The sequence below is a fragment of the Strigops habroptila genome, chromosome 5 (genome assembly GCF_004027225.2).
Source record: "Strigops habroptila isolate Jane chromosome 5, bStrHab1.2.pri, whole genome shotgun sequence".
Taxonomy (NCBI): domain Eukaryota; kingdom Metazoa; phylum Chordata; class Aves; order Psittaciformes; family Psittacidae; genus Strigops; species Strigops habroptila.
In genome coordinates this window covers 57,802,330-57,829,483 of record NC_044281.2, presented here as the reverse complement: position 1 = coordinate 57,829,483, position 27,154 = coordinate 57,802,330, and the positions used below count along the sequence as shown (strand labels likewise).

The window sequence follows — 27,154 nt, the reverse complement described above, 5'->3', positions numbered from 1 at the left end:
CTCGCCCATGATTTCTTCTTTATGTTCTTGCAGTTTAAAAGTTCCTATGCTATTAGATCTTTACACTCAACCATGCCTCTATAACTTCCTCCTGCACACTCTTAAACTCTTCAATAACTGGGAAGTGGATTAATTATCCAGATTCCAATTTAACTTTCTTTTCTACTTTTTACCTTTGAGTTTTGGAACCATCTCTTAAATGTGGATTCAAGGGTGTTGAAAGCTGTTCTACTATGCAGTATTTGGCTGAATCTAACTGCACTGTGAGAGGTGGTTATGCAGAATTGTGGCTGTACTTGACAGCTCGCTATAGCCTGCTCGAAGAAAGCAGGTGCCCTTTTCTGTTGTGTTCTGACATTTCTTGCCAGTTCTAGTCTCTGGTTTCTACCATGGACCAATTCTAGGCACCCAGCACTGCTTTCTTCTAAGATTTTCTTACTTCCTGCATTGGGCACAAGCAAACACATATTACAGCTTGATTGAACTGCTGCTTGTAAGCTCAGCCTCCCTGATGGTCCCCTGTGTGTGCTCTTTGATTACTCTGGCGTGTCTTCCCTGGTGGTTTCTGACTGCACTGTTAGAAAAGTCTCATCTGCTCAGGTTTCCACATTCACGTTAAGCCAGCAAAAAGCTTTACATTTGTTTGCTCTGTGTTTTAAGAACTCCTAGGTCTTTTGCAGCAGATGTGGTCATTGTTCCTTTCCTCTTGTACTCTCTTTGGGTCAGTTCTCAATGCTCCTCCAGACTAGGAGTTTGGTTTTTTTATTTTTTTGTTTTGTTTTTTTTTCCACAAAAATGGCCAGCTCTTTCCCATCCCTTGTTTTCCTTTGTTGAGGGCAATAGGAAAATACCAAATGTGAACTCATCCAGAACTTTCGAGGCAAGGAAAACAAATTGGACCATAGCGTTGGAAGCAGATGGATTTCTCCACAAAGCTATGCTAGCACTGCCACTTCAACAGCTTGTCAGATTTAGCCTCTGCTTAGAGAGCGCAGCTGCACTGCGAGCACAAGGGATCACAGCATGAGCTCAGTTGAGGCAAGAGGTGCGTGAGTGGTGGGGAGGGCTGATGGGAAACATCTGCTTTTGAAGCTAGTAACTCTGGGGCAGCTGTCAGAGACGTCCTGTGAGCTCTCTGTCTCTGGAGTTGTCTTCAGCTGTCAAAATTCATTATGCTGCCCCCTTCCCCCTTCCCAATGGGACACAAACTGGGAAAGAGGAGGAGGAATGGCAGCAGGCTCTGAGGAAGGTGTGAGGTGTAGTTGTCGTTTTCCTGCATTCTTGTTTTTACAGCTAATTTGGGGGATAGTGAGGATCCAGTAAGATCCCACAGGGTTAGAAAAACCTCTTATAAGAGGTCTTTTTCTCTCAAACTTTTTTCTGTACTTCTTGCATACTCCAGAGGTTGTTTGCAGAGATGTCCTCAATGTTTGCTCCTTCCCTTGCCTTGACATGCTCTGTGATAGTGTTGGTCAACTTCTGAAGCCTTGCTTTTCTCTTCCTTTCATTTCTGTTTGTATGATGTCACTGTCTGGATTTGGGAGTATTTCCCTGTCTGCTTTGCAGCACTCTCAATGACATATGGCAAGGTAGAGGGGAGGTGAGCCTGAGAATGCTTGTCCTAGTGTAGGAGAGGAATCATGTGGGGAGTGCAGGTACATGTGCATGTCTGAACCAACTTTGCTGTGTAAATTTCCACCACCCTTAGTAATCTGGGTTCTTATACTGTATTCAGCTGTGTCATCTGAAGGCTCAAACTGGCAAAACTCAGTCCAGCTTCTGGTTTTAATCCTTTGTTTATTAGTGAGTGAGATCTGCTGCTGGCAGGCCACCTCCACGGTAAAGCTAAAGAAAAAGATGATTAACTCTGTATTTGCCAGCCTTGCCGCACAGGACAGTTTAGACAGGATGTTTGGGCAGGTCACAGGTCCTTTGTACCCACTTTGCACTGGGATTTTGGATTGCAGTCTGATAGGAAATAGTGGTGAGCTAAACTGCTCCAAACCAGTACAAAATAAATCAATTGTATCTATTTTCTATATCTTACAGACTCCTTTTGGTTACATTTGTTGTGCAGACCCACTAGCCCTTGGCTTATAAACTAAGTTTTGTCCTTTGGACCCTCTCTAGTTGCTTGCATGAAGTCAAAGCACTAAAGGTGGCTCTGCTGGGAAGAGCAAATCACAGCTTTATTGTTGGTCAAACAGGCCTGCAGGTCACTCGCTGTAGGCTTGCCAAGTCAGAGGGCTGTGTGGGTCTCCCTGTTAACATTTATGTTTCATGTGATCATAGGGCTCATGTGTAGCCCATCTGCAAGACCACTTTATTTATTAATGCTTGACTTCTTCTTACACTGTCTTTGTATGAGAGAATAGCTAATGGTCTTCTCCTTATATTCACAGTCTGAAGGCACGAGGCTGCAGAAGGACCTCCGAACTTACTTGGCTTCCGTGAAAGGTAAGGTCGGTGTAGCAGAGGATTGTTTCCCCTCTAGTGCTTACCTATGCAGTGAGGTTTCTGCAGCTGTCCCCTTCCTGGTGTTTCCTTGGGTGTAAGTTGTAGGAAAGGTTAGACTTGTCAGGGTGGGTGATCTTTCAGAATCCTTCAGGGCCTCCTGGGATAGAATGGGTGGAACGGGGTTGTGCTTTGCTGGCAGACATGTGGTGCTGTCTTACCAGATGGACTCTCATATCTCTTCTGCTAGGGGAGGATGAACACAAAGGGTTTGATGTGACTGCATCCTTGGTTCGTTTCTCTCTCTGGTTACCTTCCACCTCTGTGTTACCAAGGGTCAGACACTCTGTAAGGAAGAGCTTAGTATTTGTTATAATGCTCTTGTGTCCCAATTCCTCAGCGAGATGGTTAAATACACTATGGAACACATTATTTCCTTCTTTCTGAAGCAGTTCCCTCTTTTTCCCTAGCTATGCATGAGGCCTCCAAGAAGCTGACAGAGTGTCTGCAGGAAGTTTATGAACCAGATTGGCCAGGGAGAGATGACACGAATAAAATAGCAGAGGTAAGACTGTGTCCAGGATGTGGAATCACCAGGCTTGGTCTGTCAGTGGAGATGAGTTTTGGAAGATGTGTCTGTGCACTCCATTTCTTCAGGCATATGACTTTGAGAAGAATTGAAAAGATAAACTCAGCATTGGGAAGAAGGGAAAGCTGAAGGGATGTGGGCTGTATTTTTCTCTGTGTAAGACACTGTTCCCAGATGCTTGAATGCTACACAGAGCTGTATGCTTACACCCATGAGCAATTCATTCTCTTTAAGAGTGGCTGAACAGGGATACAGGATGCCAAAAGAAAGTCAGTAGAGTCAACTGGATGTATTGTTTATGCTCTGTGCAAGAGAAAAGGAAAGCTAAATCTATGGCCAAAGCATGGTCAGAACAGCCATTGTGTAGCTGCAAGAACCTCCCTCTCACAGCAGTACCATCAACTGCCATATTTTAGTTGCCACCTTGTTTGGCTGAGCCATGTGTCACCCCAACCTGCTGTTCTTATCCCTTGGTGAGGTGATGTCTGTCCAACTTGCCTGGGTATTTTCTGTGGCGCTTAGGGGACAGCCTGTCATGTGACAGCTTGGATCCCCTTTGGCGTGTGTGTGGTGGGTCCATCTGGAGGCAGGCACCCCCTGCTCTCTTGCTCAGCTGTTGTGCTGAGCAGCAGCTGTGGCAGTTCAGCTCTGTGGGTCCATCTGCCATGAGGCTGCAGGACTGGGCTCATCTGCAGCTGTCTATGGCGTTGGAGCAGCGGGGAAGGAATAGAGAGGAGAGCAGGAGAAAGATTCTGTCGTTCCCCTGCTTTACCCTGCAGAAAATATCACCTGAAATAACATCTGCATCTTGACCAGGAAATACTGACTTCAAAGCAGATAAATCAAACAAAACCTGAATGTTTCCAGGTCAATTCTTGCATTAACATGGAAACTTTCCATTAGGAAGTGCTGTTACAATAAATAATGGAGTCGTAATTCAGCTGGTTTGGCTTCACGTTCTCTGTTGGCCTTGTTTCTTCCTGAGCTACTGCGTTGCCTCCTGGGACACTGTCCCTTCAGAGAATTTCAGCCAGAGAGGTCAAAGGGAGCACGAGTCTTGAGAATGAACTGTACCTACTCTGAGGGTCTGCATCCCTCACACCCCCTGCATCCCAGACACACCCTGGTTGTTTTTCTCTCTTTCACATAAAGAAAGGCAGGAGAAAAGTGTTATTCTGACAAAAAAACCCAAACAACCCAACCAACCAAAAAAACCCAACCGAAAATGAACAACCAAAAATCCTGTATAAGAAGGGGATTTTTCCTGAGTGGTTTAGCCACAAACCTTTGTTCAAGTGGAAAAACAGAAGAGGGGAGAAATTTCCAGCTAATACAAGGTGTTGATGGGAAGTTATGTACCTGAGATTAAAATGAAGGATGAAGCTGCACAGTTTAGAGTGCAAGCCTTGGATGTGACATCCACTGGGCTGTGGAGGAAGTGGTGTGAGGGCTGAAGACTGCTAGATTAGCTTTCTGTTACTGTTCATTATCCTCCAGAAAGCTGTGTTGTATTGAAAAGTAGAAAATGGTGCCTAGTGGTATTGTGTGTCCCATTTTTGTGGCTGCTGCGAGAAGGAAGTAAAGCCAGCCTGACATTCATCTTCCCTTCCATTGTATGGACTTGAGCTAGCACTGGGGGGTGAAAAGACATGCCTTCAAAGGAAGGTTCGTGGAGGACGCTGTGTCCTCGGAAAGGTCTCCTGAATTAGCATCATTGGGCTTTCTTCTCTGTTTTTACATTTCTGACATGATCTCTGTTTTCAACTAACTTCTCCTCTCCTTAGTTTTTTCAAATGGCTATTTCTTAAAAGCTCTGGGGAAGTGGAATTGTTGACTGTAGCACTCGTGAAGAAAAATAGAAATGTTGTATTCTTAGTAACTATCTTATTACTTTTGTTTTTCAGAACAATGATCTCCTCTGGACAGATTTCCATCAGAAGCTGGTGGATCAGGCGCTCCTGACCATGGATACGTACCTTGGCCAATTTCCAGATATTAAAGTAAGTTTATCTTTAAATGTTTTGATCTAGAGAGTCACAGCAGGTGAAACCTCATAAGAATTTCTTGCGTCCCCATCTTCTTTAGGTGGATGTTTGTGCTGTGCTGATGCAAGCGCTCCTTTTAGAACAGTCAAGATCTCCATGGCTCTGGGTCATGTGAATGAACATGTTATGTTCTCATTTTGGGCATAAAATGAGTGTGAAGAATCCAGGGGAAGGGTGCTGAAAAGGAAACAGAAGTGCTAAACACGAGGATTCGTAAAATTCCCTATTGTATCAGAGTGCAGGAGGGCACTCTCAGCAATAACTCAAAAGCTCTCAGTCTCTCTTTTCTATCCTTTGGTTTTTTTTAGTTTCCTTGTAAGCACAAAGCATCGAGTAAGCAATTAGTGGCAAGTGAGCTTTGTAAGTAGAGGCTGGTGTGGAAGGCGGATTTCTTTATGTTCCCTGAAGTCTTGCTGTGCATATAACTAGCTTTTTACAGGGAAGGGGGAATGCTGGAAAGGCATCTTTTTGACCTGGGTTTGAGTGATGTCCTGTGAGCTTCCCCTTCACCCACAAATATCTTCTCTTCATTCATTTTGAGAAGGTTATGCAGGAAATGTCTTCACCATATGGAAACACTCGTAATGATATCACCATATGGGAAGTATCAGCTTGGCTACATCCCAGTGAAAACAACCCTTTCCCCACCACATGTCTCTTAAAACATTTGTCAATATTTGTTGCTTCAGGAGGACTGTGCTGTGTCAAAGCAGGGCAGGTCACAGGCTTGTAAAATGAGCCCTGAACAGCAATGTCCTTGCCTCCTGGGGCTCCTTATTCATGCTTCAACTTTTTCAGCCTCTTCTGCCCCTGGAAGTCTGGAGTGGGAAAGGGCAAAGAGGCTTGCTGTTGCTTTCCACCTACTCAAGGCTGTAGAGCTGATCACTCCCTGTAGTGTGATGCCATGTTCCTCAATTAGCAGTGCAGAGGCTCATGCACTTTTTAGGCTTGCTGTAAACTCAGACTTCTGCACTGCTTCAGTCCATATCACATTTTGCCAGCCTTGTCAGCTGTGCACTGGGTCACCTCAGAGTGTCACTTTTTTCCATGCTGAGTATCTTTAGGATTTCTGCTTGAGTCTCACTGAGGTTTTATGGTGGGATTTTAAAAGGAGTGCAAGGCTGGGACAACCCAAATTCCACCAAAACTTCAGGTGTTAGGCACTGAGCTTCCATGATCTTTTCTGACTTCTGAATGGGCCACTAAAGTGTTATTACTAATGTTCTTAGTCTTCAGATGATGCTCTAGAAAATGGGAAGTTAAAGCAATTTTATACAGAATTTAAATAATGTTTTAAAGAGAACACTACTCACCTCTGCTTCACTTCCTAAAATGAGTGAGAATTTGTCTTTCTGTTGGTTCCTACAATAAGATATGGGTATATTTCACAAGAGTTTCCTATTTGTTTAAAATGGACTTTCAGTGGTAGGACTTTAAAAAGTTCAGTATGTTTTTATTGCTAATTCAGCTCTATCCATCATCCTCCTTACCCCAGAGCAGTAAGAAGTACTCGACTCAAGAAGTGGCTTAGATTTTCTTCAATTGGTTTTCAAGTGTTGTTGAAGGTTGCCATAGTTGTATAAAAGTGTAGTTTGGCATCACATAAGGAATTAGAGTTCTTGAGGTTGGAAACCCCATTCTCATATGATTTACAGAATATTTGAAGAGTTCTTCTGTTGTTGTGGTAATAGTTTGTTGTTTATTTGCTTGTTTTTCTCCACAGAAGCAAATTTTCTGCTTTTGCTGTATTTCTGTGATACTGAAAGAAGATTTATGGAGAGAAGATGATTTTAATTTAGTTCTGTGAATGCCTAGTTTTCGTTAATGGCTGAGTAATTCAAATCTGTGATGAATTAGATCATGTGTGTATTTTTTGTTAAATTCTAACATATTCTGAATTCTTCTTCACTTGAGTGTCTGGAAAAATTTCTTTGAATTTTTTGGAATTGCAATGGGATCCACAGCAGGAATGTGAAAACATAGCATTCTTTTAGTAAGGAATTTTTATAAGTTAAAGGAAATAATTTTTAAATGTTGGGTGAGGAGGGGTGAACAAAGACTATCTTCTATTGAGAAATGGAAATGCAAATAGTATTTTATCCTTTCTTTGCAAGTCATTATCTATAACTTCTCAGAGCAGGACTGTTGCATCATCTGTAATACTTTTGAGTAGGTTTTTGGTTGAGGTTGCAGAGTACACAGTAAGAATACAGCTCTCTATAGTGAGCCCAAAGAAGATAAACCATAACCTAAGTTCTGAATAGCTGTGGATGGGCAATTTTCTGTTTTGCCATGAAACTGGCACCCTGTTTCTACTAGGTTTAAATATCAGTTGAGGGAGGGTGGAGAAGTGCTTTGTGGTGGGTGAGTGGTTGGTTGGCTGGTTTGTTTGTTTAAAGGGAGCTCAAGTTAAGATGGATTTGTTGCAAAGCAGTAGACTCTGTTCTTCAGCTTTTACCGTCAGATAGTGGTAGGTAGCTGCAGCTGTCCTAGAGTCATACATGGAAACTACCCTGCAGCCCCCCCGGACTGGGCTGTCCTATTCCTGCCATCACAGGCAGTGTGATTAGTTACTCCAGGAGGACTTGCACACAGCATTTCCACATACTCTAGTAGGAATATGAAGGTGAGGGGTAGAAGACTAGGAGCTGCGAAAAAGGGCAGGAGTGACCTTGTTTGAGAGATGGCTGACATTAAATCAAACTCCCTGGTGGGGTGGCAGGAAAACCTGAAACTGGCTGTTTGCCATGTCAGAGGTGGGCAAAACTCCAGCTGTCTCTAGCAGTCTGACCTAAGGAGAAAATCCCATCTCTTAAGCCCCAGATCTGGCCATGTGTTTTATCTAATGTGCATGTAAGATGCACTAACTAGCATCTCGGAGATTGTTCCCCTCCAACATCCTGTCTCAGTGCCAGGCTGGAAGCATGATGTCCGGGAGGTGTATTCTAGGGACTTTGATTGCGGGGTGGCTCAGCTTCTTCGTGATTCCTCTCTCGGAGTGAGCTGAGTGCTTTGAAGTCAGTTTGGGTGTGCATGTGGCTGAGATCCTGCAGATCTGCTGTGACTCACACAGAGCTGCACCAGAGCTTGCTGTAAGTGCAGAGGAGCATGTGTGGGAGACGTGCGAACTGGTCCCAGCTGGTCTGGCAGAGATCAGCCCTGAGTGTGGTTTTGCAGCTTATCTGCAGGAGCCTAGGGAGAGGAACCACATCTCCCTGCCAAGTGCAGTCGAGGGAGAGAGGATTTTGCTTTTACAAGTAAATCCCAATGCTGATTCTTCATCTTGCACTTTCAATTTCCCTGGGTGCTGTGGTTAATTAAAACCCCTTCTGGCTCCTTGCCATACCTTGTCACTCCAGTTCTCCAGCCTGTCTCTAGACTGCTGATCACTGATGCTGGGCCAGGCTCTCTGAACTGGGGGTGCTAGGCTCAGGCTGGGAAGACTTGTGCTCCAACTCACATAGTCAGGGATGTTTGTAGGGAGTGTGGGAGGCAAGGGCCTAACAGGAATGGGTAGATCTTAAAACAGGGCAGCCCAATGGGCCTGAGCCTCACCAAGGTGAAACTCTGCTGGGGGAGAGAGCCTGAGGCACCTCAGATGAAGAAGCTTACTTAATGGAGGATCTGGCCACAGGCCTGACTGGATTCTCACCCATGGACTTGTCAGAATGCCATTCCTGAGCACAAGTCTGGTACACAGCTGGCTCCCTCCTTGTGTTTGTTAAGGCTTCAGTGTGCCTTGCCTATTAGCGATACAGTGCCACAGATTTCCCCTTGCACTTCTCTTGCTTAATAGCTAATTACAATGGACCACTGCCCATGGCTGCTGTCACTTATGTCTGGACCTCCTGTTGCAGGATCCAAAATGTTGTCCTGGGTGTATCCTGAGCACGTGGATGAGTGCCTTTGCTCTGCTGGCAGAAGAAATGCTTTCTTTTGTTCAACTTAATATTTTGAGCGCCCATGCGAACCAGGGCTGTGAGTTGGTTAATTAGAGTCTGTCTGCAGTCCTCAGGAGGCCCTGAAAATGATGAAGCAGGTGCCTGAAGGATGCAGGCACGTGGGGAGGCTCAGGAAGCAGCGGAGCTACAGTTCTGAAAACATCAGTGTCACCCCGAAGTGGGGCCTGCTGTTGGTTGGATCCTTTTGCTTTTTGTGGCTGGATCTGCTCTCCTCCTGAGGAGCTTCCTCTAGGATGGTGGCTGCCACAGTGGCTTCCAGGGCCGCCTCTCTGTGCAGCCTGTGTGCAGCATCCAGCGAGTATCCTTTCATGGTCAAGAGCATGGGGTGCTCTGGAAGTTGGATGAAGGGGGAAGGGTGTTTTCCTGAGAAGCTTTGCAGTTTTGGCTGCTGGGGAAGATTGTCACAACTCTTTTCTCTATCCTTTTTAGTCTCGTATAGCGAAGCGAGGGCGGAAGCTTGTGGATTATGACAGTGCCAGACACCACTTTGAAGCCCTGCAAACTGCAAAGAAGAAGGATGAAACCAAAATCGCAAAGGTAAAGCAAGCAGAAGGATGTGCAACCATACTTTCACCTTGGGAGGTCTGAATTTGCCTACTGAGCAGGTTTTAAGTGCACCTGTACCTCTTGGCTGTTGTCATAGAATCATTTAGGTTGGAAAGGACTTCAAAGATCACTGAAGTGTCATGAATTGGTGACATTTTGCTAGGTATTTCCTTCTCGTCTGTTTAGTTCTACTAGAAGGCAGGACGGTCTCTGTTGTGTTGGTTCAGACCCACCACCATCAGTCTGCACCTCTAGGTGGCCAAGGCCGAGGCATGCATTTCCTGAGATGCTGCAGGACCAGTAGCCTCTGTCAGGAAACCCTGTGTGCCTCCGGGGGAAGAAAAACCTTGCAATGCCCCTGAAAAATTTTCCAGTTTGTCTGCTTCTTGGGGATCTGTCTCCTCATCTAAGGGCAGTGGTGAGAGTGTTTGAGTGTTGCTTGAGGTTGGTTGTGTTTGTGAAGTCTTCTGATATACTAGGGCAGAGACCCTTAGGAGTGCAAGTTACAAGTTTATTGGTGGAAATGCACCCTATGCACGCTTGATGACTGTATTCTTTTGTCTATTGGTCACAATTACTGGATAATAAATATGTCTAAAAGCAGAAAAAATGAAAGTTTTCTCTTGTCAGGGTGTGATTTCTTTCATGTCTTTGAACAGCTTGATCCACAGTTAACCACAGAGCATGCCCAACATGCAAGTGAAGTATTCTATTTTTAATTAAAATAAATTCATTAAAAATCTATATTTTTATTTTAACTGTTGCTGAGTAAAGGTGATAGTGTTAACTTTGTTCTAGAGGAGGTGCACGTTTCGAATACCTGCCCAGAAAATCAGCTGTGGATTATTCATATGTCCTGCATGGATTTGAACCCACTGTGCTCTATTCCACTGGACAGGTCTTGACACAACGGAACAGTTCAGGGTTAGAGAGACGTCTTTAATTCTCTTGGATGTGGGCCATGGCACATCAAGATTGTTCAAGCTAGAACTAATGCAAGAAAGAAAGAGCCTGGATCTGTATCTTCTGAACAGGCTGAGAAAAACTGCCAACTTTTTGCTTAGAGTTATTTCTGGTAGGAAGAAATATGTGCTGTGTAAGAGACACTAGTGCTTCTCCTGCATGGAAGAAGTAAAGGTGGATCTCTCCCCTGGGCAAAAGATATACATGTAATGGCCACAGTACTTTTATTTTTAAGCTGCAACTTACCAGTCATCCACTCACCCAGTGCATGCTCTGTGATAAATCTTGACAGACAAAGGGGAGAGAGATTGATGGCTCAGGTGTCATTGCATCATTTATGTGGCAAAGCAAGTCTTGATTCTGTATGCAAGGCATGAGGCCCAGCTGGTTGTGCCTTCTGTTCAAAGCACTTCGCTGTGTTTGGGGATAAGAGCAGAATTCCCTGGGGTGTGGTATTGTTATTGGTGTGTACCTGTGGGATCTTTGCTGCAGTGGAAATGTTTTTTGTAGGAATTAAACTACTCAAGTTGGTACCTGGTGATCTGCACTGCAAGAGGCTGGCCACCTTTGTAATTGCCGCATTCACTCACATTGCCCCAAATGCTCACATAAGATGTTATTAACAAGGCATTGTTTGTTGCTCTTTTGTCAAAGTATGAAGAACAGTGCAGTTTGAAGAGTGAAATGTTGAGATTTGAGAGTTGGTCCTCCATTCCTCATTCAGTCTTAGTACTTGACTGGACTCTTCTCGTTAGCCAAAATGTGCACTGGATCAGATCTTTCCACCCTCTGTGCTTTAGGCTATAAGCTCATGTATGGAATACTATGTGACACATTGTGCTGTCCTGATCCTGTAAAGATGGGAGCAGTGAGTGTGTGAAAATTAAGTATGTATGCTCTTCCCAGGTTTCACAGCCCAGCCTGTGACCCCACACTTGTAGGGAAGCTTATCTCTCTGTTCTGTGACTGTGATTTTGCTTTCGTGACCTTTGAAGTAGAGTTGTTCTAGTGTAAGGTACTTTGGAATATGATGACAGGCTTGTGGGAAAGAGAAATCATGTTTATGACACAGCATACAAACGGGAACTGACTTGATTAATGTTTCATGGTATAGTAACAGGAACAGCAATGCCAATACCTTTTGGAGCTATATGGTCTTTTTTTTTTCTTCTCTAATATATGGATGTTCTTTTCCCACCCAGGACTCCTGCCAATTATTGCTAAACTCACAACCTGCCATTAAAATAAAGCACTGTGGACTTTCAGCTGTTGCATGCAAATAATTGCAATGGTTAATTAATCCTGACCTCTCTTCAAGGAGCTCCCACTTCACAGCCATGACTTGGAGTAGGGTTGTCTGTGTGCTAGGACACTAACAACTGTATCTGTTGCTCTTTGCAGCTGCCTGGCTGGCCTTCCGTATCCCAGCCCACACTGGAGCATTAATTACTGCTAAACTTGGCATGCTTCAAAGGATTCATAACCAATCGGTCCTGGGATGTTTGTTCTTGCCTTGGTGATACTGGTTTGGCCCAGCCTCTAAATACACTCTCTGTTGTGATTTTAATTTTTTTTATCCTAAAAGATACATGTTTGTGTCTCTCTTGTTCTCTGTTTATTTTTTCTCTTTTCACTCAAACATGCTCCCTCCCCCAGCCTGTTTCGCTGCTTGAGAAAGCTGCGCCTCAGTGGTGTCAAGGGAAGCTACAAGCTCACCTCGTTGCGCAAACTAATCTGCTCCGAAATCAGGTGACTGCTGATCTACCTGGCTCTAACCCTGCATGCGCTATTTTGGGCTCTAGACTGTACCATGCAACTAATCTCTAGGCAACGTTCACTCTAGTCTTCTCTGAGTGTGTCCTTAATACTCCTGAGCCACAGTGGACATGTGGAAGTTGCTGACCAGTGAGTGAATTTGTGCCTGCCCTATTGATTTCTAATCAGGTGTGTTAATCCTGAACTGTTTTTTTTCTCCTGCTAAAACAAAATGTGGATGAGGAAAGGCTATGGCATAATGCCAAGGCAGAGGGTGATATAGTGTAGTTCCTCCAAAAATTTGCTTCTGCATTTGTGCTGTTGAGTAAAGCCGGAAAAAAAACCAGTCCATTGCTTCAAAGCGATTTCTGTGGCTGCTGAATATTATGCTGACTGTATTGCAACTTTCTCCTGTTGTAAAATCAAAGTTTCCAAAATGGGCACTATCCTGGCTCTCATGGTGTAAAAGAGCCATTTCTAGACATACAGAATAATTTCAATCTGCATAGGAGAAGTGGCAGAACTTGGCTGAATGTTTAGATTATAGCATCTTGAGGGACATGAGAGCAGCTCAGAGAAACTGCAGGGACTAAGAATTTCAGGCCTGCTTGCACAGGAGAAGCTTCCTGATGAAATCTCCCTTTGTATTTACCTTGGAGCTCCTTAAGGGATAAGAGGGAGCTGACATATGACAGTCAGAAAGAAAATGCTTTCAATGGCCAAGGGAGAGTAAATCATTACCCAGACTGGGAGAGTGCCAGTTACCTGCTCACAAGTTCCTGGTGTGCTCATCTGTTCTTATTCAAATGCTCCTACGTTTACATGTTTCTTGTCAGTGAATGCATTGTGGTTTAGAAACACTAAATCGCTCTCACCTGGTAAAGCACCTGGATTTGTCACAGTCAGTTTATGACTACAGATCAGGGAAAAGACTAGATTACCACATCAATAAAGCCTGGGGAAAGAACAGCTGTTAGCAGTCCTGCATAAGATGCATAGCAAAGGGAGGAAATATGTATTCGTTCTTGATTGAAAGGAGAAAGATATTTGGCAGGCTGCCGTGGGGTTTCCCTATGCCTCAGCCGGGGTGTTGGGAACGATCGGCGTGGCTGTGGTTCTTGACTGCTCTGTTTGCCTGGTGGTATTTCTGGAGGACTAGAAACCAGGCATGGGAAGTTTCTCAAGCCACAAATAAGTAAATAGGGGCATTTTTCCTCTTCTCAAACTGGTTGGGGTGGCTGGGAATAATACCAGCACTCTCAGATTGCCTGGAGAAACAGTACCCCTGAGTGCTCCCACATCCATTGTGCTCTGATCTTTGACAGGCTATAGAAAGTTATTTGATAATTTCACTGTACTGGCTGACTTCGACCCCTAGCGCAAGGGGGTGTGTAATCTTTCCACCCGCTGTGTTGCCGGGGTGCTAACCTCCTGCTGCATGGCATTAATATCTTCAGTCACCCCAGGTATTTTCAAATCAAGTTAAGTCCTCCTTTAAGCTTTTCCTCCTTCATTCTTGAACTAAATAGTACTACTGCCATTGTTAATTATTAGTTTCTAATTGTATGGGTCTTTTTTCTTAATGTATTTTTTTTTTTTAATTATCTTTATTTTGGTTGGTAACAAAAAAAAAATCTCACTAAAGAAGATTAGTTTGATTTCTGAAGCTGTAGGTTTTCCAGCTTTTCTTCACAAATGTGAGCAGGCAGGAAAAAAAAAGGCTTCAGGTTTTATATTTGCATGACTTCAAGACTGCAGGTGTTAATGACAACCCTAAATCTCATTAAGCTGGAGAGCTGATGACACTACATTTATCCAGGAGTTTCAGAATGTTAAGCCTACAAGAACCAGTCCTTCCTTTTACGAGCAGCTGTGTTGCTGTCTCTTCTTGCCTGCTAATTTTACAACCTCCAAGCAAAAATGTGGTCAATAAGACCTATTATTTTCTACTATAAAGCTAAGTCCCTCCCTCCAGTGTGCAAACCACTGGCTTTTTAGGCCTTTAGCAGATACTAACAAAAACAATACAGTGGGAGTTTTCTATAAAGTCTCCTGGGGGGGGGGGTTGCTGTTGCATGCTCTCCATTACAAATTTTAGTGACTATGTTTTTCAAAACAAAGGGGAAAATGGCTTAGAGCATCAAATTCTTGCCTTTTTGCTAAGCTTCCCTGAAATGCTGAATGCAGACTAAAAAACAACATCTTTGGTGCTGCAGTGATAATAGAACAATATCTCTGTAAGAAAAACTCAGCAAGTTGAGTCCTGGGCCGTGACAACCTTCTGAAAGGCATGTTTGGCAGGGACTGGTGGGGGCTTGGGCCTGGGGTGTGAGGCACCCACCTCTCCTCCTTACCCCTGCCTCATAGATACTGAAGTATTTGCTGAGCAGTGCATAATTACCACAGTTCACAGCATAGTATGTGAAGAGAAATATTCACTAGATTGCCTGAAAGCACCAGGCTGGAGATTGCCAGACACTCATGAGTGCTGGAATGCACGATGGTAGGAAACACAATGTGGAATAATTGCCCCCTCCCCTATCACAACTGAACTGGTTGTGCTTGGCACTCTGAGCCTTGGCTAGATGGAAGGTCAGGAAAGCATTTTTGTTGTCCAGCTCCTGCTCAAACTTTCCCCCTTTCAGACAGGGAGAGGAGAGGAAGAATTTTCTGAGATCACGTTTCATGGACCTGGGCATTATGTTCTTCTGTCTCAGGCTGGCAAAGATGAGAGCTGAAATGGAAAGTGTGCATATATGGTAGCAATGGGCTCTGCCCTGAAACCTTTATCTTTTCCCCTTTCCCTGCCTTACTGCGTGAGCTGGCTTTTCCTCTAGCAGGGCTTATGGCCGAATTGATGTCTGTCTTCCAGCTCCAGCTGGAAGCAGTCAGGGTTATCCAGTATCAGGACCCCTGCTTCCAAGCGAAATAAATTCCACTGATGAGAAGATCCCTGGGCTGACAAAGGAGTGAAGAATTAATTCAGTGCTGTACCTAGGAATGGGAGTACTAGATGAAACCTGATTCCTACTACTACTCTAGAGTGAACGTTGCCTGTTGCTGATTTCGCTGTTGCCTCAGGATGTCACAATATTCACATGTTCCTTTCTAGGTTCTTTGACCTTCTGAACAGGTAAACGAGAGAGGGAAAGGCTGTTATTAATATTCACTGTATCTGAAAAACTAACAGTAGTTAATGGTGCCTCATCTCCCTGCTAGGTTGGAAATTAGAATAAGATAAAGCCAAAGGATGGACTGTGATGTTTTTTCTCACTTTAAATGGTTACATTAGAAACATTCATTCGTAGAGGGATTTTAAGACAGAATCGAGTCTTTGTGATCATTGTCTCTGATCCAGCATAAATGGTGTCTTAGTTTAAATGGGGGTTTTGTTTTGTGCAAACTCTCTTGAAATGTTGGGTTTTTCAGTGAGTGTAGCACTGAAATACAGGGTTTTTCTGTGTGGAAGCATCATGGCCCCTTCTCTCCCTGCCTGTTCCTCCCAGGATCAGCTTAACTTTCGAATACTTCCCAGTTGTGTCTCTTTCTGTGGGAAACATTCTCTTCTGATCTTGAGTACAGAATCTTAGCCTTGCCTTTGTCAGCAATGAGCAACCCTCTGAAAAGCGGAGCTAGCTGGAGAGTAGGAGCTTCTGCAGCTTGCTCATAAACCGGGAGATAAATGGGGAGTGTAAGGATCATATGCAACACTGAGAAACGGGACTTTGAACTGCAAAATAGTTTTAAGTCGTTTCTCTTATCAATCCTACCTTTGCATATGCCTGTCACTAAGGAGCTGTAAGCTGGATTTCTTTAATTAAGATGGCACAAAGAAGGTAAGACTTTATTTCATAGAAGGGGTAGGAATCAGACTGCAGTCTTGCAGAGAGATGCAGTTCCCCAGAGGCTTGTGGGCTCTTTGCAGAGCCCTGTGGCACTCCTGCTGTTGTCACACATAGAAGAAGGCCCTTGTGCTGACCTTCCTGTAAAGATATGTCATCAAGTTGCTCATGCAAGGATTTTCCATCCTGCATCCCACTGCACAGGGTTATGGGAGAATCCTGTGCTGTTGCAAATTACAGAATATAAACATTTTAATTAGCAAGCTTTGAGTTGTAAGTCAGGGCACTAAAAAGAGGAAGAGGTCACCTAGGATGAATATGGGAAGGGGAATGTGCTTGTTGCTGGTTTCTGCTGCCAGCAACAGAAACCAGGATCATCCTTGTTTGTCACTGAAACCCAACAGAATTCAGGCATCAACATTGGGGTCTCTCATTATTTAGGTGAAATGAACAGATCAAATTTAAACTGTCAAATGGGGGAAGAGGTCCTGTATAAGGCATATTTCCTTCGGTGCTGGTGGCCAACAGCCAGCCAGGGATGGCTCTTGTGCAAGACCACTGAAACCAAGACCTGTTGCTCAAGCACACCAGCCTGGCCTCCTGCTGGCACAACTCATGCTTTGCATACCCTTCCTTGCTTCTCCAGTCAGCTTTTTGAGAGATCTGTATCAGCCAAGGATGCAACCTCCTCCCTTCCTCAGAAGAGGTGGGGCTTTGGCATGACCTTACCTGAACAGAGAGCATTCCCCTGAGGGAGGCTTCTTCTTCAATGCCATTTGGGATGGATTTCAACTCTTTCAGAGACCTGGCAAGGGGCAGGGGCCACTATTATCTTCATCTGTAACCAAGCTGGAAGCTGAAATGCCTGACCAGCTCCATTCAATTTTTGAAGCCAGGGAAATTTATAGAACTTAAAACACATTAGTGGATGTTTGAATTACTTTCTGAGTGTCCAAACAGGGAAATCTGTTGAGAGAAAGCCTGAGAGTTAACACATGCAGGCTGAAGGGGCATCAAATCATCTGTGCTGCAACCCTGGCTCCTGGGAGATTAATTTGGGATGGGGATTACCTCATGCCAGAATTTTGCCTGGTCTCCTAAAGAAGTCAAGAGAGCCACAGTTGTCCCAGCCCTCCAGGCTACTTGTCTGCGCTGGAGCTAACAATCTCCCTTCTCTGTTATCAAGGCTGAAGAAGAGTTAGTAAAGGCTCAGAAGGTATTTGAAGAGATGAATGTTGATCTGCAGGAGGAGCTGCCTTCACTATGGAATAGGTGAGTGCTGAAAGTTTTCCTAAGGGCTGGTCGGAATGAAGCGAAGATCCAAGCTCTTGTATTACTGTCCTCCTTAGCTTGGGCTGAGTGTCTGCTCTTGTTTTCTTGATCATCTTGGGGAGTCTTTCCTAGGATTCCCTGCAGCCAGATTCATGCTGGGCTTTCTGTGCCTCATGATCCTCATGAAAAACTCAACTTTACCACAAGATGAAACTGTGTTTCACTGCTTTGTCTGATTCATCCCTTTGCCCCGTCAACTCTGTCCGACTTTCCTGGGCAGTGGCTCAGCTTCTGCTGTGGACAGCAGGCAGAGCAGGCTGGGTCACTAAGATTTTTGGGGTGAACCTGGCTGGTTGGAAGGTACATCTGCAGCTGAGTTGGGTATGTATGTCAGCTGACTGATTAAGGGAAGATAAGATCTCAGAGGGATTTATACAATAACTGGATTTGGAGAGAGCCAAGAGGTGATACATTGGTCGCTGTGTCTCACCATGCAAGCTTATGAGCACCCAGTGAAGCAGCAGGTTTAACACAAGAAGGAGGATGGCAGGGCAGGTTGTTCTGTGTTGGACGCCACTTTCAGGTTTGGGCAGTTGGGCAAACAAAGGTGAGGGAATGATCCTGGTGTGGCTACCTTCTGTTGCTGCTAAATGTGCTCCTGGCTATGTGACACAGGACCCAGTGAGGAGATAGTGGTTATAACTGTCCTGTTGTGCTCTCTTCAACAAAACATAGCTTGGACAGAGGAAAATGGACTAAGAGAATAGAAAGACTTGAGAGACTATGGATTTGCCATACCAGTGATTATGGTGATGTAAAGGGAGGAAAAGGAAACAGACCAACATTCAGCCTGGAGGATGAAGTGAAGGGCAGCAGAAGCTGATGGGAAGGGCATGTTAGAAAGCAGGCAAAATCCTCCTAGGACTGTCCTGGTTTCTTATTTTTAAATGCAGTGATAATGTCCGGGTTGGCAGTGCTGGTCTGTGGGGAATGGAGAGAGAGGGTGGCAGCAGGACAGGAAAGCAAAGCGCAGATGTCTGCCTTCACTCCTCCTTCGTCCCAGCCTGGGTCAGGACTCTCTGCTCAAAGCAGCGTGCAGGCCTGACTGAGGAGGGAGCTGGGAGGGATACAGGAACCTGGGAGGGATACAGGCACCTGTTCCATGTGCAGAACAGTGGTACCTCTGGCCTTAGAAAGCATCTGCCTCGTGCTGTTGCTTCTCTAGCTGTGCGCTGGTATGGCACTGTTGACAGCTGGCGGGATGGCTAGAAGAAGGAGGGTGGCAGGCAGCTGCTCAGATTTTAAGGTGCCACAGGCTGTACACAGGCTCCTGCTAGGCAGCTGATCCTTCTGCTTTCCTGTTGCTCTCTGTGCATATCCTGTGCTTTCTTACTCTTCTGCCCCTGAAGCAAACAGTTCATGGTTTTTTCTTCCTCTGGTGCTGAGGGACTTCAGAGTGAATTAATACCAGTCCTCCTGCCAATTCCCCCAGCTCTCCCCACACTCCATCTGAGTCACAGCCTCTATCCTTTTCCTTTACATCACCTTACCACTGCCTCTCTCTTCCCACTCCCTCCTCGTTTCCCCCCCTGCAGTGAGCACAAATCAAAATCCTGTCCCAGCTGGCCTCTTCCTCACCCTGGACGTGTTTGCCCCATATCTGGCCTTTGCTCCATCACCCCCTTCATGCTTCTCTGCTGCCCTTCTCTTCCAGCAGGTACCAGACCTGAACAGAGTTGAGTTTGAATGGGAGTGGTGGGTGGGAGGTAACAGAAGAGGCAGAATTGAAAATTTTGGGGAGAGCATTGTGTCCATTAAGTTCTTTTGTCTCATTTTTCATTTGGCAGCCGTGTTGGTTTCTACGTCAACACATTCCAGAGTATAGCAGGCCTAGAAGAGAACTTCCATAAAGAAATGAGCAAGGTAAGGCACAACTAACAGCTTATCCTACTAATACACCCTCTCTTCACTATTATTTAAAACCCCCAAACACCCCCCAAAACAAACAAACAAACAAACCAAAAAATAACAACAAAAAAATTCACAACCAAAAGAAATACCCTAAACATACCTGGGAAAAAAAGAGTATTATTTCTCCAAATACTCTGGAAAAAACAGAGTATTTGCCCCTATGTCAGAGGAAAATATTAACCCTTACTTTTTTCTGAGCCACTTGGGAGAAAGGCTGTCTGAGATAGTAATGAAAAGGGATGGAGCACAGGAAAGAGACCACAGGGCCATGCAGCAGTGGGGGGGTTTGTGTCACTTGGCAGGGCTCATTTGCAGATCCACAGAGGGAAGGGAAGCAACTTTCTAGCTTATTCCTTGCGCCCTTTTTGTAGTTCATCTACATTATGGATTTGTAACATATAACCTGGGCATTCTCAGCCTGGTATCTATTTACTACCTCCTCAGCTGCCTGGCAGCAAGTTGCTGCGAATCCTCATCTAGCTCTGGGGATGAAACCAGCAGGAAATCTGCCAATCTGCAAGTCGGCTGAAGACTGAGACCTGCCTCACTGTGGTCCCTCAAGAAGGCACTTCACAGCAGTGCCTTTGTGCTTTGGCTTCTTTCCTGCCCTTTGACCCAAAAGAAGACATTTGAGTGCTTAGCATGACCCTTGCATGGGCTACCAGTTGGCCATGAGTTGAGAATCACAGCAGTAAGCAGTGTTCTACCTTGGTGGTGGCAGGCTGGGTCCTGGTGCTGTGTGCAAGCACCCAGCTGAGACCTCAGGAACAGTCTGTGGGAAAGCCCCCCACTGCCACTTTCATTTACAAATATGTTCTTGCTCCTTCACTTAAAAGCTAGAGAAGTCTTGAATTCCTTAGGTCTGTACACTGCTCCGAAGAGTTGCATGCTCTCTGTAAATGTTGCACTGATCTTGATGAGTGACTGAGAGCCCAGCTGGAAATCTCTTATATTCCGTCCACTCCCCAGTGTCATCCTGCCAACAAGACAGCCGCTAAGCAACAAGCAATGTTGTAGTCCCTCAATTTCCAGCAGCCAGGGGCCCTTTGCCTTGGTGTAATGCATTAGTTTTGAGGCCTGCTGACGTTTCAGGGGGAGCTTTCCAATAAATAGCCTGCTCTTCTCCACTTAGGGATGAACTGATTAAGAATAGGGAGGATAGTTATAATTGTCAGTTTGTTGCTGTTGACTTACATTCAGCAAAACATGGGAAAGATACTTGTTAGACAGGAATTCTCCTCTTGTATCATGTCTTGGATTTATTATTTTTTTTCCTGAGGAGTTTTACATGAGAGCAAGGCTTTTGCTTTGTTCCATAAGAACCATCTGTTTCTTATTACTCCTATAGCATCCAATTAACTGCTGGTGGTGTCGGCATGATGTGTCCGACATTGATTGCATTGGATCCCTCCTACCAATGATAAATCTGGCGTCTCATCTTGTTTGTGAATTGGCTGTTTCAGAATAGGAGTGTCTGGAGGGAATATTGCAGCCTTTGGTGCCAGAGAGAGTTTAACCTTCTGCAAAGATACCCAGGTCCTGCCCAAACCTAAATGGCCCAGGCAGCCTGTGAAGTCAAGGCTTGTTGTTGACTGGAAGTCCAGCTGCCTTTGGCTCCAAAGTTGAAATGACCATATCCCAAGCTTTGGTATGCAGGTCTGAGGAACAGCTTTGGCCACAACTCCAGAGTGAAACTTCAGTTCTAGCACGTAGACCCATAGGTAAACACTCTGCCTGGTTCTGCAATGGTGTCTAGCAGCACACTGGTGGGAGCAGGTGATGGAGAAGCAAAAAGAATGATGTATAAGGGAGATAAAGCATTCTCACAAGTTGCCAGCAGCTCCTCAACAGTTTGAGTGCTCTAGTGTTTCGTGCCCCATTGGGAGCAGTGGAAACAGATGTAGGGCTGTCCTCTCTTGGGATAGCTGAGTATGTGCGCATGTACAGGCACAAGCCTGTGTTTGGTCAGCCTGTGCAGGCCAGCCTGGACTCTCTTTTGGCACTTGGGCTCTTTTCTCATTGTTTTTTTTCTTTTGTTTTTGTATTTTGCAGTTGAACCAAAACCTCCATGATGTCCTGTTGGGTCTAGACAAGCAGTACTCGGGCAATGCCTTCCCTGTTAAAGCACAGCCCAGGTCAGTAACTGTGGGAGTAGTATTTTTCCTTCATCAGGGGTGGAGGGACAGGGATTTCTCTGCAGGGGTATTGAAACCTCCATGTTGTCAGTTGTGGAATGATTTGGTTACCTGCACATAGCCAGCCAGTGCCCTCCTAAGACTCCCTAGAGCATGTCCAAGATTGCAATTGGGGCTGAGTGACAATGCAATACCTCTTGCTTTTCTAGAATAGCATCTGGAGGCCTCAACTTTCCCTAGGTGCTGATATTTAGACAAATAACACTCGGCTCTGCTTTTTTAAAGTTGAATTCTGTGCACTGACATGTAATACTGAGCTGCTCTTCCTTCTGGGTCCAGTTGCCCAGCACCTGTCCCTCAAAAGCTTCCATGTACCTGCAGCTTGTGAGCTTGAGCACCAAGAGCCCATTTATTTCCCTAGCCTCCTCTTTGGCCCTCCAAACTTGGAACTACCTTTATGCCAAGCCCCTCACGTGTACCCAGCTGAGGTGCATTTCCTCCGTGTGTGTTGTGGAATTAGTTGCAGCCTCACTAACATGAGGCCTCCTGATCTCAGAGCACTTCCAATCTGCAGGTATGCAAGGAGTGAGTGTGCTCCAGGCCTTAAGTTTTCTTTCCTCAGCTGGGTCCATTCCTGTATGGTTAAGTGCAAGTCTGCACATTCTCTAGCACTGAGAGGGGAGGGAGAGGTCAGTCTCTGGATGAGGCTGTCTGGCTTCCATCCAGGATGCGTGAGTGATGAAACAGTGTCGGGCTCTGGCTTCCAGCTGCTGCTAATCCCACATGCCGGGTGAGCAGGAGCACAGCCCAAGTCCTCGATTGGTGTATTGACAGAGGGAGGAGGTGAAGTCAGCATGAAGTAAGGGTAGGCTGTGGTCTGAGTGCATTGATTTGGAAGGGCTAGATCAGCTGTTAAGATCTCTGTGGTCCCTTGTCTCTCCTCCCAGTTGAACTTCCTATTGCATTTGTGCATAGATGACTTACGTGTCTTGTTCCAGCAGTGTGTGTGGTGTTTGCCAGCTCTAAAGGAAGGGAATATTTGAGTTGAATTTGGCCCCTGAATTTTGGATTGCTAATCCAAATTTTCAAGATGCTAGTAGAAATGCTTCTTGTGAAAATAATATCTTTTTCCCAAGTTAGCTTGTGGTCTCTGATCATGACAACCCAACAAGACTGAAGCCTTGTGAGGAGGCAATGATGCCCATCCTCTTGCTGCCATGTACATTGTCTCTGATAGCAGCATCCTCCAGGGTCTTTTGGAAGAGGATGAGGTAACAGGACAGATGAAGTCTGTAGCCATTGTTTTGTCCAGCTCTTTCCTCTCTTCCTCCAGGAAGTGATTGTAGGGTGTAGTGGCAGCCTGTCCCAGGCATTTTCATTGTTGTTGTAGCATGAAGTTTCTGGCCTGAAAATGTTTCCAATGAATAAATTACCTGTCCTAATGATTCCTGCCCCCACAAACTGCTAGTTCATGTGGGGCTGTAATAGGTATCTCAGCTGCAGTTCTATGCTCTTTGGCTGTCTATGAGACCACATGGCCCTAAAACCAGAAAATGAGTGCACTCACAGAGATCCCTGTGTGGGTAGCAATCTGAGTGCTGCTGCTTCATAACTTACACCCTGCATCTTGGCTGACATGCCAGACCTGCCCCAGAGCAATTCTCTTCCTCATGAGCACAGTAGAGCAGGTTGTTGTAGGAGGATGTAGGTTTGCCAGCATAGTAAATATGTTTTGCAGTGACCAGGAAATTCTATGAGGCATTTCTGTCTCTCCTGCACATCTGGCCTCTCATTGTGGTGCAGGGCTGGAGCAAAAGTGCGCAGAAGGAAATAGCCCTCACTGATTCGATTGCTTATTGTGGTCTGCGGTAAGAGCAGATGCTTCCCTAGCCCTTTTCTACTGGGAAGGGGATTGAAGATTGATACAATGGCAGGAAATGAATGAGGAGGTGTAAGAGAAGAGGCAATTATCTATGCACATCATTATGGCATTCATGCAAAACCCTACAGAAACATTACTGTGGCTGATGAATCTTATGCTGGCTGTGTAGCACAGTAGCACAGAGCAGCTGATGAATTAGCGGAAACCTCAGACATATGTTTGGGATTTGTTTCTGAAGGAGTTTGAACATTCAGGGCTCAGATGCCTGGAAGACCTAGGAGATCTCTAGTATTATCCTAGTATGATTGTACAGACTGAAAAAAAAGACATAAGAAAAGCTGCTGATTAGGTTCCACATATAAGGCTGGGCACAGATCGCATAAGTAAAGGAGAATGGGGAGCTTGTTTCTTGTGTAACAATGTTTACAGGGGAGATTGTGGAGCTGTGATTACCTGTGAAAAAAGGACATTTACATTTGTCTACTGGTCTATACACTTTCATTTTTCTTCTTCTCCATGTGCACTCTGGCCCCATATTCCAAAGAGCAGGGAAAACACTAGTTTGCTCACATATATGTAGATCTTTGAAAGGCACAGAAAGCCCTCTCCATAACTTTCTATGAACCAAAGGAAGTGTGTACATGTTTCTGTGTGTGTGTGTGTTCCTGTGTGTGAGAGAAAGGGAGGAGATCTTGTCATCTTGATTGCAGTGGGATTTGTGGCACCAAGTGAATGTGTGCTTGAAAGCTTAACTTTTCCTCCCTGGTTTGACTGTGCCACTCTGTAACGGAAATGATTTGCGTGCCATCCTCAACAGAAAGAAAACTAAACTGTTCGCCAGGCTGAGGAAAAAGATGAGCAGGTACTGGTATGGAGAGCAGCATTTCGATATGTGTTTGATTTAGTTCCTAAAACTGGAAAGGCTGTTGCTGGACTCTTAACAGCCTGGCACGTGTTAACCCTGTGATGGGAGTGGGGTCCTTTGCATGATATGGTATGTTGGTGGCCTGCTGGGTCCTGTGAGATCAATCTGTGTCTGGATAATCCCATTAACTGCTTGTGTGCCTGGTTTGAACCCTTGCTTCTTTTCCTGTCTAAGGCGGCAGTGTGAAAGCTCAGGCATTGTCTGTTCAGTTGCTCTTGTGTGACTAAAAGCGTGGTGCTGGGTTTTTCATGGGAAATATGGGCAATTTTGGTGATTAACAACTTCTAGTTTTGCCTAGTGGGGCTTGCCCTTTTGAACAGATCTGAAATGCTGCATTCTCATTCCATGTCTGGCCAGGGAGGACAACAAAGCAGGTCTTTCAGAAGTCCAGTCCTATCTACCCGTTGGGAGGATGATGAGGTGGGAGAAGGACACTTCTGGCTTTGCTCCTTACTTGCTCTGTTCTTGAGGATCCTCACTGTCTTGCTTCATCCATTGAAAATTTTGTGCAGGGCTGAAGGAAAAGGAAGCCTGTTGTCTGGTATAAAGACTAATGTCAGCATCTTTCCTTTCAAGGCAGTGATGGCATTGAATAACTGGATTGCTATGATGCCTAGAGTTACTATAACCAAGAACATGCTCTGGAGCAAAGTGGGAATTGCCACATAATGGCATGGAAATGTCCTCTAATTCTTATTTCTGTTAGTCTTTGTGTTGGTATTTCCTCCATGGGATCCTTATAAGAAGAAAAAAGGTTATGATTCTCAAGATAATGTTGTGCCACCAATAAAATCAAGTGCTGGTGGGTTGGAATCTTACCTTTTCTGATCCTGGCTTCCCACTGACTAGGGCAAGTCATACAGCCCTTCTCTTTGTCTCTGCTGTGCATCCTTTGTAAAGTGGGTGAAGAATTGCAATTTCACAGGGAAAGCTGATGGGCAAATATTGATTTTAATATCCTCAAATGAGTGAAGGAATGTCTTATGTTACTTTTCTGACATTTTCTACTGTAGGAAAATGATGATTTGCAGGAGTATTTCTCTGGGTGTCTGTCTCTGGTCTTTGGTTGGACCAGAGTTATACCTGCACCAGGTAGGAGGTCTAGTATTTCCAGTCACTGCAAATGGACAGATGCTACAACAGAGAGAGAGCTAGTAAATCTCATCTTGATGAGTTCTAGACACAATGTCCTCCTGTTCTGCCCTCCTGATGTTCAGATGGCCCAGCAGTTAAGGTGCCTGACTGTGGCTGTGCTAAAGGTTTCTGCTGTCAGAGCAGCTGCTTTGGTCACAGAGGAATGTGCAACCCCTGGTGCAGGGAGGGAGGGTCTGGGACTCAGTCAGTCTTTGATCTGTACCAAGAATGTACATTTGTGGCACTGTTTGGGCATGTAGGTGCTTTTTTCTCCTTATCGCACTCCCACTTTTTTAAATAATTCTCCAGCCTCCTTTGGTACTGAAAAAACTACTTTTGGCTAAAAAGCCCTATTTAAGCCTTAGCTGAGATGCCAATGTTTTTTACTTTTTAACTTCAGAACTTGGCAGGAGGTGACTGGTCTGTTTTTACCGTATTGGAAAGTATTCATACTGTAACATAGGATTGTTACAAGCACATGGGAACCCCATCAGCAGATGTTACTCTGCTCTTCCAGAACAGATGAGGCAGCCCCATGAGGAGTCTGGGAGCTCAAAAGCTCTAAAGGGGCTAGAGGATTTTGGCTTTCTCTTCAGCTGCATCAACTGCATTAGACCCTGTTCCCAGCTCTCTATTTGGAGAAGAAAGTTGACACCCTCTTCCCTTCCCTGCCTGATATTCCTGGATTTGGCATCACTTCCCAATTGCTCATGGGAAGGAAAAAGAGAGAGTAATGACCTTTCTGTTCTGACTTGCTTTTACTGTGGTGCTCAGGTTTGGTCAGTGGGGACAGTCCCTACACTTTTGCTTTTTCCTGTGTTTCCTGTAGCAAGCAGTCAGTTTGGAGCCAGGACTTTGGGCAGTGTGTGCTCCCTGGGGACCTGTGAAGGACAGAGGATCCTGGTGACAAGCTCTCTTGATGCTGGTTGCTCTAACTAAATGCGTGCAAAGCAACAAGTTCAGGAATGAAGGTGTCACTCGGGGGGGGGGGGGCTGGAAAGGCTCAGCCAAAATTAGCACTGGCATTTTCCTTGGAGGATCAGCCAACACATCAAACAAGCTGTAAATAGTAGTGACTTAATGACAGATTTACTGGGGGGCCTGCTCAGCCCTTGTAGGGTGATGAGAAGAAACTGGACTCTCATGTGGGAGCCTTTTACCAATATATCTCCAAATTAAGTTACTGCCAGGCACCAGAAATAAGGCACTGAAAAGCTGTTTCATGGCCTTTAGAAAATAAGCCTGAACTCCTTTCTCACTGGGAGAAGTGGTCTCTTCAGGTCCCTTGAACAAAAAACCTACCCTTATGTTGATAGGCCATCTGATAGCCAGTAGTCCCAATATTCCCAGTGTAGTCTGCTCATTTGAGGAGTCTTGGCAGCCTAGCAGTAAATCACTGTGTCCTTCATCTTTTCCAAAGTGCTTTCAACTGTAGGGAAAGTAATATGTACTTTTCTTTCCCCAACTCTAGCATCAGAGGACATTTCCAGTCATTTTCTGCTGTCCTCTGGTGACTCCCACTTAGAGCAGGACTTCCTTACCTTCACTTTCCAACCATTACTTATTTTAATCTGCCACACAACCTTGTCAATTTTGCAGAATCCTTCACACAACCCACTGTTTTGAAGTGATCTCTGGGGACTTCTGAGGAAGGACACTGTAGGCATATCCAGTAGAAC

The 27,154-nt window shown here is 45.1% G+C and overlaps 1 protein-coding gene across 4 annotated transcripts in view; it reads left to right on the top strand.

Annotated features, from left to right (window-relative positions):
* BIN1 (bridging integrator 1) overlaps nt 1-27,154 on the top strand; it is a 97,926-nt gene that overhangs the window by 44,597 nt on the left and 26,175 nt on the right. For 2 of the 4 annotated variants that reach the window (XM_030487646.1, XM_030487644.1), the window contains exons 3-10: nt 2,403-2,457; nt 2,925-3,019; nt 4,948-5,043; nt 9,480-9,587; nt 12,216-12,308; nt 17,343-17,428; nt 19,276-19,351; nt 21,452-21,534. In XM_030487646.1, the coding sequence (XP_030343506.1) occupies nt 2,403-2,457; nt 2,925-3,019; nt 4,948-5,043; nt 9,480-9,587; nt 12,216-12,308; nt 17,343-17,428; nt 19,276-19,351; nt 21,452-21,534 (692 nt within the window). The remainder of the gene's footprint in view (nt 1-2,402; nt 2,458-2,924; nt 3,020-4,947; nt 5,044-9,479; nt 9,588-12,215; nt 12,309-17,342; nt 17,429-19,275; nt 19,352-21,451; nt 21,535-27,154) is intronic. The other 2 variants (XM_030487647.1, XM_030487645.1) reach the window with 1 other exon arrangement.